At 36.3% G+C, this 17,638-nt stretch overlaps 1 protein-coding gene across 3 annotated transcripts in view; it reads right to left on the bottom strand.

Moving 5' to 3' along the window:
• Positions 1 to 17,638, bottom strand: part of LOC128642023 (uncharacterized) — a 229,572-nt gene that overhangs the window by 155,559 nt on the left and 56,375 nt on the right. For all 3 annotated transcript variants that reach the window (XM_053694659.1, XM_053694658.1, XM_053694657.1), the window contains exons 4-7: positions 12,468 to 12,764; positions 12,004 to 12,279; positions 9,158 to 9,268; positions 3,783 to 4,154 (exon numbers count right to left, since the gene is read on the bottom strand). In XM_053694659.1, coding sequence (XP_053550634.1) covers positions 3,783 to 4,154; positions 9,158 to 9,268; positions 12,004 to 12,279; positions 12,468 to 12,764 — 1,056 coding nt within the window. The remainder of the gene's footprint in view (positions 1 to 3,782; positions 4,155 to 9,157; positions 9,269 to 12,003; positions 12,280 to 12,467; positions 12,765 to 17,638) is intronic.

Below are 17,638 nucleotides of genomic sequence, written 5' to 3'. Positions count from 1 at the left end.
GTGGATCAGAGGGAGACAATGAGACGGCAGACAATGCCCAAAGACACAAATATGAGGGGATAGTAAAAGACCGTGAAACTGACAGAAAGTGACCATCGTATAACAGTGCTTTTAATGGGCCAGATTACGAGTGGCAAGCTAACAGTTACATGCGAGCGAAAAGGTGTTTATCGCAGCTGTTTGCGTGTGTCGAATGAAGCGCTCATATTAGAAGTGGAAATTAAATGCGAACATGTGAGCGCAATTGAGATTTACACTAAAATGATTACCGCTTGATTACAGAGCTCTGGTTAAAAGTGTCACAAAACACATCAAAATACAATACAAGGTACAGTTAAACACATAATAACACTATCTAATAAACATTAACAAACAAATGCACAAAAAATTATAAGGTCTCAAAAGGCTTTAACATACAAATACATACATATGCACGTCTAAATATGTATATTTATGTATGTGTGTATGTATATTTATTATATATATATATATATATATATATATATATATATATATACTGTATATATATATATATATATATATATATATATATATATATATATATATATATATATATGTTTATTATTATTATCGGTTATTTGTAGAGCGCCAACAGATTCTGTAGCGCTAATGTATTTATATGTGTATATGTATTCACAGACATATATACACATATACATTTGTATACAATATATAGACATATATATAAGTACATTGAAGCCCTTTGCAGTTAAGTACATTAAAACCTGAAAAAGCATATTTATGCAATATTAATTTTTAATAAAGTGTTATACTCTGTATTTACTGTAAATATTTCACATTACAATTATCTGCACATTGCAAAATATGTTTTCTTTATTTATAAATAGATATTCCTATATATCTGTGTGTATATATATATATATATATATATATATAAAAACATCAGATATATGTATAAATATGTATTTATGAATAAATAGTTTAAAAAAGGCTGAGTATGGCGCCCAGTAGTGATTCCGAGCTTTCTTACTAGCCAGCCCTTCCCTTAAAGGGACAGTAAAGTCAAAACTAAACTTTCATGATTCAGATAGGGCATGCAATTTTAAACAACTTTCCAATTTACTTTTATCATCACATTTGCTTTGTTCCCTTGGTGGTATTTTTGAAAAGCTAAACCTAGCTAGGCTTAAACTGATTTCTAAACCGTTGAAAACCGCCTCCTAGCTCAGAGCATTTTGAAAGTTCTTCACAGTTAGACAGTGTTAGTTCATGTGTGTCATATAGATAACATTGTGCTCACTCCCGTGAAGTTATTTAGGAGTCTTCACTGATTGACTACACTGCATGTCTGTCAAAGCACTTAGATAAGGAGGCCGTCTGCAGATTCTTAGATACAAGGTAATCACAGAGGTAAAAAGTATATTAATATAACTCTGTTATCCAAAAACAGGGAATGGGTAATAAAGGGATTATCTATCTTTTTAAATAAGAACATTTTTGGTGTAGACTGTCCCTTTAAGACTAGCACACAGATAAGACCAATATATTAATTTATTAAGTAAGAAAGCGCTTGAGTGAGAGGCTCCAGCTGTCACAGTAAATCACTTCGAAGTTATTTACCGTGAAAGCTGGAGCCTCTCACTCAAGCAGAATCATAAACAAAGAAAACACATAGAGATATTCAGAATCAACCATTACCATCTTAAAAGAAAAAGTATTACCACCTTAAATAAGATGATGATGATGTGAAGCTTACTCAACCAATAAACAGAAGAGGAGGGATATTTAAAAGTCCACAACCACACACAACAGATAAGTCTTGACAAAGCCCACACCAGGGTGAAACGCGTTGACGTTATTAGCAGATTACTACAAAGCTGAGGATTTCATTTCGGGATAATAACATCTCTAAAGGACTCTCCCTGCAGGATCTTGAGAACTGTCAAGTACATGTAGTACAAACGGTCGTTTGTCAAATTGAGATCATCAGTCCTGAGCACATCATAGCGGATAACAGAGGAAGAAAACCTTAACCAATAGAAAGCGAGGTAAGAGTGACATCATCACAGCCACGCTTGGGAAACGGAAGGCGCTGAAAACAACAACCCCTGTAACAAACCACCGGAGAAAAGCACAGTAAGCTTGTAAAGAGGCACAATACCGTGTCGGAAGTTCCTGGTAAGCTTATTCTCTACTTCTATCAGAAACGCACATAATATGTGCAGGGCACAGTAAGTGTCTGAAGATTCTGGTAAGCTATAATTCACATTATCCTGCACTAAGGAAAAAGTGTCGATTTGGTCAGTGTCCCTTGGCCAGACTTTGTTACTTTGTTATATTGACTTACAACTATTCACAAGTTAAGTAGTGATAAGCTACATATTATGGAAAACTACAGTTTATAACTTGATAAATATATATATGCCAGTAGAGACTTTGGATCTGGATTCCATACAAAATTATATATGAACTCTCAATGCTAAGGTGGACTAGTTTGTTTTTAGCACATGTTTTCTACTATTGTTGTTATTTACATGTATAATTTGTTGCGATTTTATTGTAACAAATTTGAGGTTACACATATTAGCAATATATGAACTAGATATTTAATATATCTGATACTATTTTAGCATTACTGTACTAGAAGAATTGTTTTAAGGGAGACGTCCTTAATTTTATATGATTGATTCTGCAAATGTTTTAGATCCACACTTATATCAAATTAAACTGTTTTAATAAAAGCTATTAGAATATATCACCTCTTAGACTCCTTAGCTTCTTTAGCGCTTTCTTACTTAATTAATTAATATATTGGTTTTATTAATAAATAGAACAAATTATGCTATGTGAAGAACATTGGAATGTGACACATTCATATTTTCATGTTGGGTTAGCACACTTGAGAATATGTGATCGCGTTTGCAGGCAAGTAGGGTGTTAGGTTTTAATAACTGCAGGAGGAACTAACAGTGTGACAGAATGTCTTAGAGAGACAAAGGAAACACTAAAAGGCACAATACATTGAAAAAAACACACCCTTGGTGACCCTAGCTGGCTGAGAGTGAACAAGTGTAAGAGGCTGCACTTGACCCTCAGTGTCCCATAATCACTTACATATCTTACTCTCCAAATACACAGTATCTGAGTGAGGTAGAAAGCAGTCCCCTGGCTAGCTATACAGAGTATGTATCTACTATAGCATTTAGGACATGTGAGTGTTTTGCACTTATCTGTAGAAACACTCACTCCACTGAATCTTACCAGCAATCCTGAAAAGCTATGCCCAAGAGAGCCCGTCCAGTTCTTGTACAAGAACAGCAGAGGATCTGAAAGGAAATACATTTGATATCCACGGGGAGTCTAAGGGACATGTCCCCGCAACACCTAAGGGTAGATATGGCCAAAATCCCATAGGGTGATACTGTGCCATAACAGGGTTTTCCTATGCCCCTGTATCATTTAGTGTGCTGGAAATCTCCTCTTTCTTATTACTGAATGATATGTCCCAAGGATAAAAGGGTCTCACATTGATCTGAGCTCCCATATATAAATCCATAAACAAGTAGCTTGAACACCTCTATTCTCAACCTACTCCTGAGAGGCCAAGAACATAAATGGGATTAGATGGGAGGTGGGTGGGATTAAAGCTCTAGTGTGGGTTCTTGGCCTTCTCCTAGTGGCAGGAATTATATCCCACATGTTATAGATTCCTATGGACTATCATCATTATATGAAAGAAAACAAAACTATTAATTTGACTAGTTACTATTTGTAAAAGAGCCAAAATGCATTTTCCTTACGCAGTTTGTATTGCAATTTCAAGCACTTTTCTTTGGATTTCCCATCACAGAGAAACTTGCAGGTAACGTTGGTGTCCTTGTGTTTTAATACACTGGGTATGAATGACAAGGTGGTGATAACATTGTGCAGCCCTTGTGCCACTGATCTGTCTGATCTCACAGTGTAGTCATCTCTGATGAGCCCGGTATTCTCTTCATCTCTCTTGGTCTGATTATCTGAGATTTTAATCTTATTTCCATCACTCTCAGTCACCTTCCATATCACCTGGACATCCTTCACACAGTCAAACGCTGTACAGTATAATGTGATTTTATTGTCATTTTCCCACATCTGAGGTCCATAGAGGGGACTTATTCTAAACCTCTGGAAGCCTAAAGAAATGGGATCAGACATAAGACAGTGTAGCATATACGTATACATATATATAATTGTCCTGTTGTCAAAACATCAAAAAATATTCATTTGGGAAACTAACGCAGTTATGAATTGCAATAGTGTGTTACACACAAAGTTGTTTCTTAAATTAATAATTCTAAGACATGAAATGCATGCTGTTAATTAGTTATATAATATAATTTTTGCATTGTTGATCCTAGCTTACAATGAGCTATGGAGCGCAAAAATATTACTGTTATGGTTATATTACTGTTATAGTGTGCTAACATTCCTCAAGCACAATCAATACAGCTTTTATTTTTGAGCTCATATTACAAGTTGAAAGTAATAATTTACCGCTTGAGCAAATGTCAAGGGTCTACTAACTTCTACATGTAGGATAGCACAGGTGCGCTAAATCCCTTACATAATAGACTTGAAGGTGGATGAGCTGAGAAACTCATGTTAGTTATAGCACGAGCACTAAGCCGAAAGTGCACTAAACCTCTACTTAGGTAGTGGAGTTCTTTACTAACATTTCAATACAAAACCATAGAATAAAAGTCAGTCACAGCAAACACTGCATGCATACAGTCAACCAAAGCTTTGAAGTTGCACTATGCTGACATGCGTTAAATTTAATTTCACTAAAGCGATCAAGTTTACTTTCAACCTGTAATATGCACGCTACTTCCTATGTGAGCAAAGAGCCACGATAAACCCCCTTCCATTATCGTGCCACTGGTAATCTAGCTCATAGTGAGTAAGGGCTATTACTTTAATGGTTTAGAACATGCAATTTTTGTATCAGAATGTCTATTTAAATACATGTTCTACAACAATAAATGTATAATAATAATGCTGCAGTGCTCACGTTAATAGAATACAGCATGGCAATGTCAGTGCAAATTGAAATTTGGAATTTGTACTTGTTAGATAAGTATTTAAAAACACAATAATGTTCTGATCAAAAAAATGCATACTAGAATGCATATGTGTCTTCAATATATAGGCAAAACTTTGCAACTATTTAAAACCATAATTTTGGACCCCATGAAAATACTGACAAAAATTCCTTGCTTATTCAGTTTTTTAAAAAAGAGGACTATGAATAGAATTTGATGGGTTTAAATACTAGAATGCAGAGAGTGCATTTAAATCATGTTGAGTATATAAACAATAACTACTGCAAAGAGAAAATGCTTAGATGTATACATTTAAGACAATAAAGGGGTAATGTAGTGAACATTTGCTTCACTTAAATGTGTTTATTTTTGTTCTGAAGTAGCTGATTTTGCTCATTGAAACCACAACTCATTAACCTCAAGAACATGCATATTCAAATGGAAAGAAAAGCAGCCCTGTTTACTTTTTTTCCTCTTTCTTTCTTTCTCTTTACATAGGCCAATACTTAATCAGTGAGATTTACATTATGGGTGGTGGTTTCAATGAACAACACCAGCTATTTCAACTGCATGAACAAACCACAACAAGCAATTCTTCATACATTTAATACTATGCAGTTGGTATAACAAGTCATTAGGAACACATTACGGGAACAGTACAGTACAATGTCCCTTTAAATATTGACCTTAATTTAGTTTTATTACCTCTTCGTTAAGAGAAGATTGTTTCTTTTTTTCTGGATTTCTTATAGCATATAGGTTTTCATAAAAAATCTGCTTATATATTTGTGCATTTGTATCTTTATGTTGGTATTTTAATATTTTACCAATTTTTTTTATTATTGGTAATTATGATCAATGTATCTGTTAGAAATGTATATAGAATGCATAACTTCTTAATTTATTACATAATTTTAAATATATGTTTCTCCTTGAAAAGGTTTACAAAAAAATAATTAATCTTTCAAAAAAAAACAAAAAAAAAAACATCAGACAGCTGTGAATAGTTTGGATAGTGCAGAAGAAAAACAGGTTTAGCTACAAGAATCAAGAAATACTTTACATGAACTACCCAGATAGACAAGAATTGCCCAAGCTCAATGGTGAACTCTAGAGCCTTTTGATAGGTGTACAGTAGACCACTAAGGACACTGTATAGAACATTACAGATCCTTACAGACAACAGAACACATGCAAGAGAATGTACCAAATGAATCAACTTGTACTCAAAGAAAAATATATGAATCAGCCATTAATGTTGCTAAACCTTATTTTATATGTAATACTTTAAAAGCATTGCAGAAAATAATAGTAAAGGCTCACTTTCAGGGGAGTTAAACTGGCTCCTAAAGGTTATATTTACATCCTGCAAGGTACTTGGTGCCAGCCCACTTCTCCAGCCTTCTATAGCAAGCCTTGCATTTTAACTATTGCATTGATGTGCAATGCAGCAAATTAGTTTTTGTTATTGTTCACCACATAGGCTACAATGGTAGCCTATAAAACAATAAGGCTGTATTGCAGCTGTACCGCCCATCCTTGCAAATGTTAACAAAATACTTATTGTAGGGGGATAGAAGCACCATGTAGGGCAGGGGTGGGCAACTATTGGCCTTCGAGATGTTATGGACTACATCTCCCATGATGCTTTGCCAGTATTATTGATGAAAGAGCATTATGGGAGATGTTGTCCATAACATCTGTAGGGTCGATAATTGCCCACCCCTGATGTAGGGTGTAAACACAGCCTTAAAGAGACCGTTCAGTGACCTTGAATTAAAGGGACAGTATACACTCATTTTCATATAACTGCATGTAATAGACACTACTATAAAGAATAAGATGCACAGATACTGATATAAAAATCCAGTATAAAACTGTTTAAAAACTTACTTAAAAGCTCTCAGTTTAGCTCTGTTGAAAATGTAGCTGGAACGCCCACTGCAAGTGGAAAATAAGAGACTCCCCCCTCCCCCTTCTTTTGCATATGAAAAGACCCTTTACACAAGCAGGAGCAAGCTGGAGTAGGTAGCTGATGGTATTCTCATAAAACTTTGGGGCTTGGTTAGGAGTCTGAAAATCAGAGCAATGTTATTTAAAAATAAGCAAAACTATAGATTTAAAAAAAAACAACAACAACTGTATGGGCTATATAAATAGATCTGCAAAACATTTATGCAAAGAAAATATGAGTGTATAATTGTCCCTTTAATCTATTCTATTATAATGCACTGCATTTTAAAGCACTGCATTGAAAATTGTGTTTAGTGTCCCTTTAATTGCTACTTTGGGTCTTGATTTCAGCCTGCTGGCAATATTTACACAATTAGAGAAATCTATGAATGAATATAAAGGTTGATCACAATCCTTTAGAAAAAACAAATCTAAAGATTTTAAATAGAAAATCACCATTAAAGGGACACTAAACCCAAATATTTTTTTCTTTCATGATTCAGATAGAGAATTCAATTTTAAGCAACTTTCTAATTTACTCCCATTATCAAATTTTCTGCGCTCTTTTGCTATCTTTATTTAAAAAGCAGGAATGTGATGCAAAGGAGCCGGCCCATTTTTGGTTAAGAACCTGGGTTATGCTTGCTTATTGGTGGGTGAAATGTAATCCTCCAATAAGCAAGCTCTATCCATGGTGCTGAACCTAAAATGGGCTGGCTGCTAAGATTTACATTCCTGCTTTTAAAATAAACATAGCAAGAGAACAAAGAAAAATTGATAATAGGAGTAAATTTGGTTGGTTAAAATGTCATGCTCTATCTGAATCATTAAAAGAAAAAAATTGGGTTCAGTGTCCCTTTAAAGGGATATGAAACCCCATATGTTCTTTCATGATTCAGATAGAGCATGCAATCTTAAACAACTTTCTTATTTACTTCTATTATTATTATTTTTCGTTCTCTTGGGAACTTTTGTTGAAAAGCAGGGTTGTAAGCTCAGGAGCCAACCCTTTTCTAGAGCACTATATGGCAGCAGTTTTGCAAGAATGTTATACAATTGATGGCAGCACTATTTCCTGCCATGTAGTGTTCCAGGTGCCTAGCTACCAACACTGATTATCATGAGAACAAAGCACATTTGATAATAGTCAATTGGAAACCTATTTTTAACATTGTATGCTCTGTCTGAATCACAAAAAAAAAATGTTGGGGTTCATATCCCTTTAAATACAATAGAATTGCATAATCAGCAAAATCAGTAAATTAGTAAATCAGCAAAAGGGGGCCGATTTACTAATGTGCGGGCGGACATGATACGCTGTAGTGGATCATGTCTGCCGCACATCAATAAATGCTGACAGCATACGCTGTCTGTATTTATCATTGCACAAGCAGTTCTGGTGAACTGCTGGTGCAATACCGCCCCCTGCACATTCACGGATAATCGGACGCTAGCAGGGGGTGTCAATCAATCCGATCATATTCGATCGAGCTGATTGTTGTCCACCACCGATGCTTCTTAACTGCCGCTTCAGGTGGACCTGAAGTGATGAGGGGCGGAAACAGCACCCGATGCTTAATAAATGGACCCACTCTGCTTCAGTTCCGCCTGAAGCGAAAGTTAAGAAGCAGCGGTCCTAAGAATACGATCGGGTTGATTGACACCCCCTGCTAGCAGCCGATTGGCCACAAATCTGCAGGGGGCAGCATTGCACCAGCAGTTCACAAGAATTGCTGGTGCAATGATAAATGCCGACAGTGTATGCTGTCAGCATTTATCGATGTGCGGTGGACATGATACGCTACATCGTATCATGTCCGTCCGCACTTTAATAATTTGACCCCTTAGTCTGAATTTCACATAGATTTCTTTCTGACAAATGTAAAAGTTAGTTTAACTTTCCTTCCCACTGCATCATGTGACAGCCATTAGCCAATCACAAAACACATATACTGTACATATATACTGAGAATTCTTACATTATTATACATTATCTTAATATAGTGTATTTCATGTCTGGTATTTGATTACACATTAATAAACATTGACAGATACTTTTAAAATTATGTGCATTCTACAAACTATTTGCCATACCAAAATACATGGAAAATAGACAGAATAACTACATTTGATTCACTTACATTTACTTTTGGTGTTAAAAAACCACAGTACAAGCCCAACTGCAGCCGCTGTGAATGTCATGGTCAGAAGAACAGCTGCCACTTCCCTCGATCTGATAGTTTGTCTGAAACCTGAAGACGAAATCAGAAACGTAAGTGAGAGAAAAGGTAATTGTTGCCTTTAATGCTACAGAGACTGAACTGTTATAACATCTGGTTAATTACAGGCACTGTGTGATGTAAACGTGACAATACCTCCTTGACACACTTCAGACAGTAAGCAGGGTACTTCTGTAGCCTTGTATTGAGGAATAACATATATAACTGTAACAATGTGTCTTCTGATGTACCAACATGGAGTTTTAATGTTATTGTTTTAATAAATATATTTTAAACGCTTACTGGATGTGTGGCTGGTTATGGGCCAATCATAACACTACTGAAATATGATAGCGTTTGTTAAAAGCTCAGAATAATGTGAGTAAATCCACTTTGAGGTTTTGTACTTTTACAAACAGGATTGCACTATTTTACCTCTTTTTCTGCCATTTGAGGCATTGAACTAATCCAAGATGAATATAAGAAAGTCATGGGACAGTATATTTTATGCAAAACAGAAATAGAAGCAGTCTGCTTAGAACGAACAGCAGCTCAATATCTTGTTCTATAGCCCGGTTGCCACCTGGGAGTAGCTTCTTTCTGCCCAATAGTGCTTTTCACGGAGGAAAACTTTCCTGAAGTATATCAGTCTGATCCCGCCGACATGGTTAGTCCAGCCCCAAAATACCAGACAATTCTCCTCTGAACAAGGAAAACTGCAACCCCAAACAATCGTTTCCTCCAATTGCCATATAACTTATTTGTTTGTATTTTTAGCACATTTTTGTTTATTTGGTTGTGATATTTGGGTTTGTTACACTGAGCATGATGTAAACAATCAACTGGTAATGAGAGTTACAGATTGAGATACAAAGAGATGGCACAAGATCATTACATCAGTAGATATTAGTAAGCAGAGGTGAACTATTTCAATATAGTTGTGTTTGAAAAAACTTTTAATATTAAAAATGATCACTGCTTTGTTCATAACATCCCTTAATAAGCTAATGATATGATAAAGAATACAAGCATAAGCCATTGTCACTGTGGTGATAATCTTAGGCCACCACCAGTGTCTGCAAAAAGGTGACCACAAAGCTAAATATGTAGGGTGTAGAACAGTGGTTTTCAAAGTGTAAGGCAGGACTCAACCAGGGGGGGCGCTAGAGCATATAACGGGAGGTGCTGGAGCAGTCACACCTCACACTATCCTATTGAAACCACAAGCAGCAGCTGACTTTGGCAAACAACAGCACGGTTTATAAGAGCCAACAGTGAAAGCTGCCATTGTCATGGGGGAATGAGGCAAAGGGCAGGGTAACTGTTGCATTGGTTCTCTTGTTTAGTAACTTATTTTTAACACTGGAGTAACAAACTGCAAATTGTAACGTTAGTGAAGCTTATTTAGTTGGGCAGAATCAGCTCTTAAAGGGATAGTCAAGTCAAAATTAAACGTTAATGATTCAGATAGAGCAGCAATTTTAAGCAACGTTTTGATTTATTCCTATTAGCAATTTTTCTTTGTTCTCTTGCAATCTTTATTTGAATGTAAGCTTAGAAGCCGGCCTATTTTTTTGTTCAGCACCTGGGTAGCGCTTGCTGATTGGTGGCTACATTTAGACACCAATCCAAAAGTGCTACCCAGGTACTGAACCAAAAATGGGCCACCTCCTATGCTTACATTCCTGCTTTTACAAATAAAGATACCAAGACAATGAAAACAAATTGATAATAGGAGTAAATTAGAAAGTTGTATAAAATTGCATGCTCTATCTGAATCAAGAACGTTTAATTCTGACTAGACTATTCCTTTAAGAGCTGTGTGTGAACCCTAGATTGAAATTCCCCAAATTAAAACTTTCTTTAAAGAAAATAAATAAATAAAGTGACATCAATTATGGGGGGGGCTGTCTTGCAAATTTTGTCAGGGGGGGCCCACCACCTAAGACTTTGCAAACCCCTGGTGTAGAAGATACGGTAGGGGGGCATCTTCTACTACCTAATATTAGCTGAATTTATATTTTAAAATGCCCCTTTTTCCTCCTTTACCTCTCTCCATGCTCTTTGTAAAGGCGCAACAATGAAAATTCAGGGCAGCTTGAAATCTTTACAGTATGGGGTGCTACAGTAATGAATAGGGGTATAGAGCACCCCTAATAATCACCACTCGTCATCACATGCACTGAATAAAGTAGCCTTAATATTTCTAATTCAAGGGTGATCATATCATCACTGTCTCAGGTTCTCACAAGATAATGTGCATTTCCCGTTGCTTCATTAAAGCGATATTAAACAGCATGATATTGTAATATAAAATGTTAATTATGTGTGCTTAAAAAGCTTTTCAATATACTTTAATGATTTATTTTGTCCCTTTTTCTTGTAATTTAAACGAAACATAGAATTATTTAAAAAGGTTTCCACACAGACTTGTTTGCACACACAGAGATAAAAAGAAAACTAGTTCAAACATGGCAGGGCCCATTACGTTAGAGAAATTAAGGGGTCCCCTGCTTCCGATCCTCATCACTTCAAGTCCGCCTGAAGCGGAAGCTAAGAAGCAGAGGTCATAAAACCGCTGCTCCTTAACTCATTCGACATCTCTGAGGTGGCAGACAGCAATCAGCCCGATCGGATACGATTGGGTTGATTGACACCCCATGCTAGCGGCTGATTTGCCGCATATGTGCAGGGGATGGTATTGCACAAGCATTTCACAAGAAATGCTTGTGAAATGATAATTGAATTCCAGTTTAATATGTACTCACCATCACCTTTCAGTTGTATCGTATTAGAGATATGATCAGACAGTGACTCATCTTGTACCACACAGGAGATATTAGTATCGAGTTCTCTGTTTAGCATTGGTCTTAAGGAATAATATAGAGCAGAGCTTGCACTAATGTTCTTCATCTCTATATCCCTCCCATTCTGCAACCAGTTCACTTTGACAAATTTAGGGTCAAGTCCATTCACTTCACACATGAATAATTGTTCTGAATTCTTCTGAACTGGTGAGGAGAAAATCTGCACTGAAGGAAAAGCTGGAGAAAAACACAGATATAGTTCAGTAAATTGAGATAAATTTATTTTACTACATACTATGGTGTAGTGATCTATTACTAACCTTTAGAACCTTTAGCAGCAATTTCAAGTACTTACATAATTTTACTTTCCCATAATACAAGATATAAATATAGTAATGTAATAAATGTAATTCAGTCGATCTTACTTCCATCCACTTTTACGCCATCTTTGATTGGATTCTGGAGGGAATTATGTTGCACTTGACACACAATTTCTGGTTGATCTCTGACCTCAGTGGGTGTAAAGCTCATTGTGCTGTTTACTCTAAAGGTTCCGTCTGCATTCCGCTGTGGTGTGCTCACATCTGAATTAGTTAGCGTTTTCCCATTCTTAAGCCAAGTCACCATAACATCAGGTGGATAGTAGCCAGTGACTAAACACTGGAGCACAGTTTGCTTAGAATCCATTATTATTTTTCTACTCATTTTCACTGTTGGTGAAGCTATGAGAAACAGCAACAAATAAGAAAATAATTCAATCAAATTATAAAATGACCAATTATTAAAGTATTCATACATAACTTGCAGTAACTCTATGGGGCCAATTTATGAAGCAGAGGATGCTGATTATTCCGCGCGAGCCTTCCGGCTCACGGAAACAGGAGTTAAGAAGCAGTGGTCTTAAGATCGCTGCTCCTCAACTCATCCACAACCTCTGAGCTGGCGGACTGCAATCATCCTGATCAGATACGATTGGGATAATTGAAAACCCTGCTAGCGGTCGATTGGCTGTGAATGTGCAGGGGGCGGCATTGCACAAGAATTTCACCAGAAATGCTTGTGCAATGATAAATGCTACAGTGAATCATGTCCTCCTGACATTTGATAAATTGGCCCCTATGAGTCTTTGTATTATTGAACAGTTAGTCTGTAATTAAAATGACCCCCAACCCAAGAAATGTTTCTAGTGACATTGATTAGTAATATCCACACAACACAAACGCATTAATACAATAATGACAAATAAGTATGGTGCTAGGAAGCACTCAATAAGTCTGACTGTGGGTACAAATAAGGTAGACTATACCTAGCAAGAAAGGTTAGTAAGTGACTTAGGGTTCCCAACCAGGGATGGTTCTAGACCCTGAACGTTTATGGGGTCAAACACTCTTCAGAACTACATACATAAAAAGAAAAGAGAGCACAAGCACGTCCCTATGTAAGTGTAGAATTATTGACACAGATAGTGCACAAATATTCAGGCAATAACTGAACAAACGCTAAAAACTTTGCAATAAAAGCATAAAAGTCTTCTCTTAAAAAACTGTGCAATAAAGGCATAAAAGTCTTCTCTTATAGTTCCCCGTCCTTCAACAAGTGGTGTTTCCTTGGTGCGTTTACACAGTAATTCAAGCAAGTCTATAGATACAGGTTCCCAGAGGTTGACACAAAGTTACTCATTGGTCTACTGGTACTAAGAAGGGACAAAATTCATCAATACATTTCACCCGATCCACGGTCATGCTTTCTCACACAATTACAGCTATTACAATTACAGCTATTAAAGCATGTCCTTTGAAGTCACCAATTGGAAAGAACCAATAGCAAATGTGCTAATATAACCATGTAAAACCATAATAAAAGGCAAACATGTGACTTGGAGGCTGAATACTGAGTCAGGGAGTCCTGTGAGTGGAGTATTGGGTGTTCTATTGGTGGAACTGGGTATATCATAGATAGGGTTGGGATGGGTTTGGGGCTAACATGATCCCTTACTAAAGGTATATGAAACTCAAAAATTTTCTCTCATGATTCAGATAGAGCATGCAAGTTTAATCAACTTTCAAATTCACTTCTTTTATATTTTTTCTATGTTCTCTTGGTATCTTTTTGTTGAAAAGCAGAGCTATAAGCTTAGGAGCCTGCCAGTTTCTAGAGCACTATTTGGCAGCAGTTTTGCAAGAATGTTATCCATTTTCAAGAGCGCTAGATGGTGGCACTATTTCCTGCCATGTAGTGCTTGAGACACCTACCCAGGTATCTCTGCAACACAGTATATCATGGGAACAAAGCAAACTTTGATAATAGAAGTAAATTGTAAACTTCTTTACAGTGGTAGGTTCTGTCTGAATCACAAAAGAAAATATTTGGTTTTCATATCCATTTTAAGTATTCATACATAACTTATGTGTGTCTTTGTTTCATTAAAAAGCTTGTAATCAAAATGAGACAGACTCCAGAGTGGCATAGTAGAAATGTTTCTAGTGAAATTGTCTAGTAATATCCACAGAACACACACAAACATATTAACACAACGATAACAAACATTTATGGTATTAGGAGACATTCCATAAGGCTTATTGGGGGGGGGGGGTACAAATAAGATAGACTACGCAAAGCAAGAAAGGTTAGTAAGCAATTCAGGGGTCCCTACCAGTGATGGTTCTAGAGCTTGAAATGTTATGGGTACCATACAGCCTGCAGATCTCCATCCATGGGGTCAGGAGGCTGGGTACTAAATCAGGGAGGCCTGTGTGTGGAGTAGTGAGTGTTCTATTGAAGGAACAATGTATAGTATAGGCAGGGTTGGAATGAGTTTGGCTGGGTGTGACTTGCAGCCCAGAGTGTGGTTATGCATAGTAGGAAAGCAGAGAAGAGGGGTAAATTTCCAGCCTCCACTTCAACCCTTCTAGCACAATGTGGTTGCAACATAAAAAACTGTGGGTGCTATTGCACCCCCCAAAACTTAGTAGAATCCTATTCCCATCAATGATGGAGCCAGAGACAGACAATAAGAGTTATTAAAGGGACACTGAACTCAAAAATGTTGTATCCATATAGAATAGTGACATTTCAATATGTTCATTTGTATTGCCTGTAAAAATAAAATAAAAGCTATTTAAATGTAAATAATACAGCAGTATCAGTGGTATACCTCTTACTAATTATCATTGGTATGGCATTTGTCTTTAAGCCCTTAAGGACACACACCATACTCTTTAGAGTGGCTGTGTCCTGGGCAGTGAGAAAGACGGTTTCTCCTACAGTGGCGAGGCTGTGCTATTTCTGCCTCATGAGTGAGGCATTGCAAGGAAAAGTAATAGAGGAAAGTACAGGAAAGCAACTGCAGAGACATGATGTCCCTTTTATCGCATGCCTGTCAGTGATCAGGATTGGGGTACCTCCATTTGATGAGATGCATGCTGCAAAAATGCCAAAATGGCCTGTGGCCTTTGGGAAAGGAAACTGGTAAAATCTTCTGTCCTTAAAGGGTTAAATGCTCTCTTTTATATAAAACAAAGAAAATATTAACTACAGTGTCCCTTTTTGGAAAAAAAATAGTGGCACATGGTAATGGTAGACTAGATATTCATGTCTTGCACTCGCTGGTCTTTTTTAAAAAAAACACATTTTTTACTGTGAATAAATAGTAACGTTTTGGGGACAAAATATCCCCTTCCTCAGTCTGACCAATAGTGTTATTTGCTCGATCTTATACCTCAGTTTGTTTTCCATCAAAAGACAACAACATGGAAATAAAAGAGTACATCAGTGTAAAGAAATGCATGAGCTGAAAAAATCTTCTTTGTTTAATTTAAACCAAGCAGTCAAAGTTGTGTCTCTATAATGTGTTCTTTCTACTGCAGTTTCAATATTGTCTTCAGTAAAATATACTGACTGTTCTCCAGGAAGGTGAACTTGTAATCGCACAATCGTATGCGATTGATGGTGCATATGAGAGCCAAAAAGCCGCCATGCTGCTTCTGGAACGCTAACATATCTGGAATCCATAAATGAAGTTATCTCATCATGAAGAAGTGTTTCGTGTTCTTTAATTGCAATATTTGCACAGTCATGCCCTTTATAAATATATCGAAATATGTACTTTACACTTTTTATAGAAGCACAGCTTTCAATATTAATATGGCAGTTGTATGTTAATATCAAGTATGAGTTGTATGGTACAACCCAAGAGTTAACAATTGTTTTACCATTTATTTAAATTAAAAGACTTTTTCTGCTTCTCTTGTAACGTGGATAACCATCTACGTTGATTAAAGTTTCTTGTTGGAAAGATTTTGGAAATTGCTTAGAGCAAACCCCATCAACCATACATGGAGATCTTAGATTATGCACCCCGCATGGCCCATGTATCATTGTTTGGCAACAATTGCATGTAACCGTGGATTGACTTCAGTGTCAGGTATTTCAGCACAAATAAAGCTATCAATTACTTGTGCATTTTTAGGCTTATCTTGTGCACATAATATAAGCAAAATATGTGCATGAGGTAACCCACGTTTTTGAAATTCAATTACGTGAAATTTGGCAGCTGGTTTACCCAAAACATGTTTCTTTGTGATATCATCAAGAAGTTCTTGAAGTTTTAAATGAAAAACTCTTGCCACTAAATGAAGATGGTCCATGAGACCTGTATACTTTTTAACCCTTAATTTTGACTGATTTTGTCTTACATAGTTTTAAACAATTAGCTTCTATTTTAACATATGCATCTACAAAGTACTTGCTGAGTCAATTTCCCCAGCACTCAGAAATGGGTTAAACTTGTGACGGATGGAAAGTATATACCCATAAAATTTGTGTGACCCTTTTTCTTGGCTTTGCTAAGGATTGAGTTCTTATATATTTCTAACTGTAGTAGGGTTATAATTAAGTTTCATTTTAGGTGACCAACTTTGATCCCCAAAAGGGAAAATAAGTGGATACAACATTGGTTCCAAATTTGGATCTAAAATACTTATCCTTTCTGTTTTTTTTTCATTGTTTGTACTTCAACAATGAATAATAAGATCTTGCTCAAGAGGAGGTTTACCGTCTGCATTTTGGAAAATAATAGCTACCTCATTACACCGAGGAGCATTATATCTACGTTGATCGTTTTTGCGTTCTCGTACTATTGCCATGGTCACAGTTGCAGGTGTAACACCATTTCGAGATGCATCTTCTAAACATTCTTGTTCTACTTCATACAACATTTTACATGCTTCAGCAACAGGATTGTTTAAAGCCATAATAGAACTCAACTCAGTCATTAATTCAGGGTTGCAATTTGTATTTTCATCAATCATAAGGCGCTGTTGTGCAGCCTCATCTGGATCAAGAATATACAGTTGTGCAAACTTTCTATTATCCTCATTGGAAGGATGTAGTGATCCAGTTCTGTGATATATTTGTCCATTAATTCTAAAACAGTAAGGGCCATAACCGGGAGGAGGAGCAATATTCACCCCCATTGAAGCAAATGCTAATGAATTATTCAAAGATCTAATATTTTTGTAAAATGTTTTTGAATATTTATGACTTCCTGTCATTAAACTTTTTATTAAACGAGCAACTTTAATAGCTTCAATATTTA

This window comes from Bombina bombina, chromosome 11 (assembly GCF_027579735.1).
Source record: "Bombina bombina isolate aBomBom1 chromosome 11, aBomBom1.pri, whole genome shotgun sequence".
Classification (NCBI taxonomy): domain Eukaryota; kingdom Metazoa; phylum Chordata; class Amphibia; order Anura; family Bombinatoridae; genus Bombina; species Bombina bombina.
The sequence above is the reverse complement of the archived record's forward strand: the minus strand, read 5'-3'. Positions and strand labels throughout refer to the sequence as shown.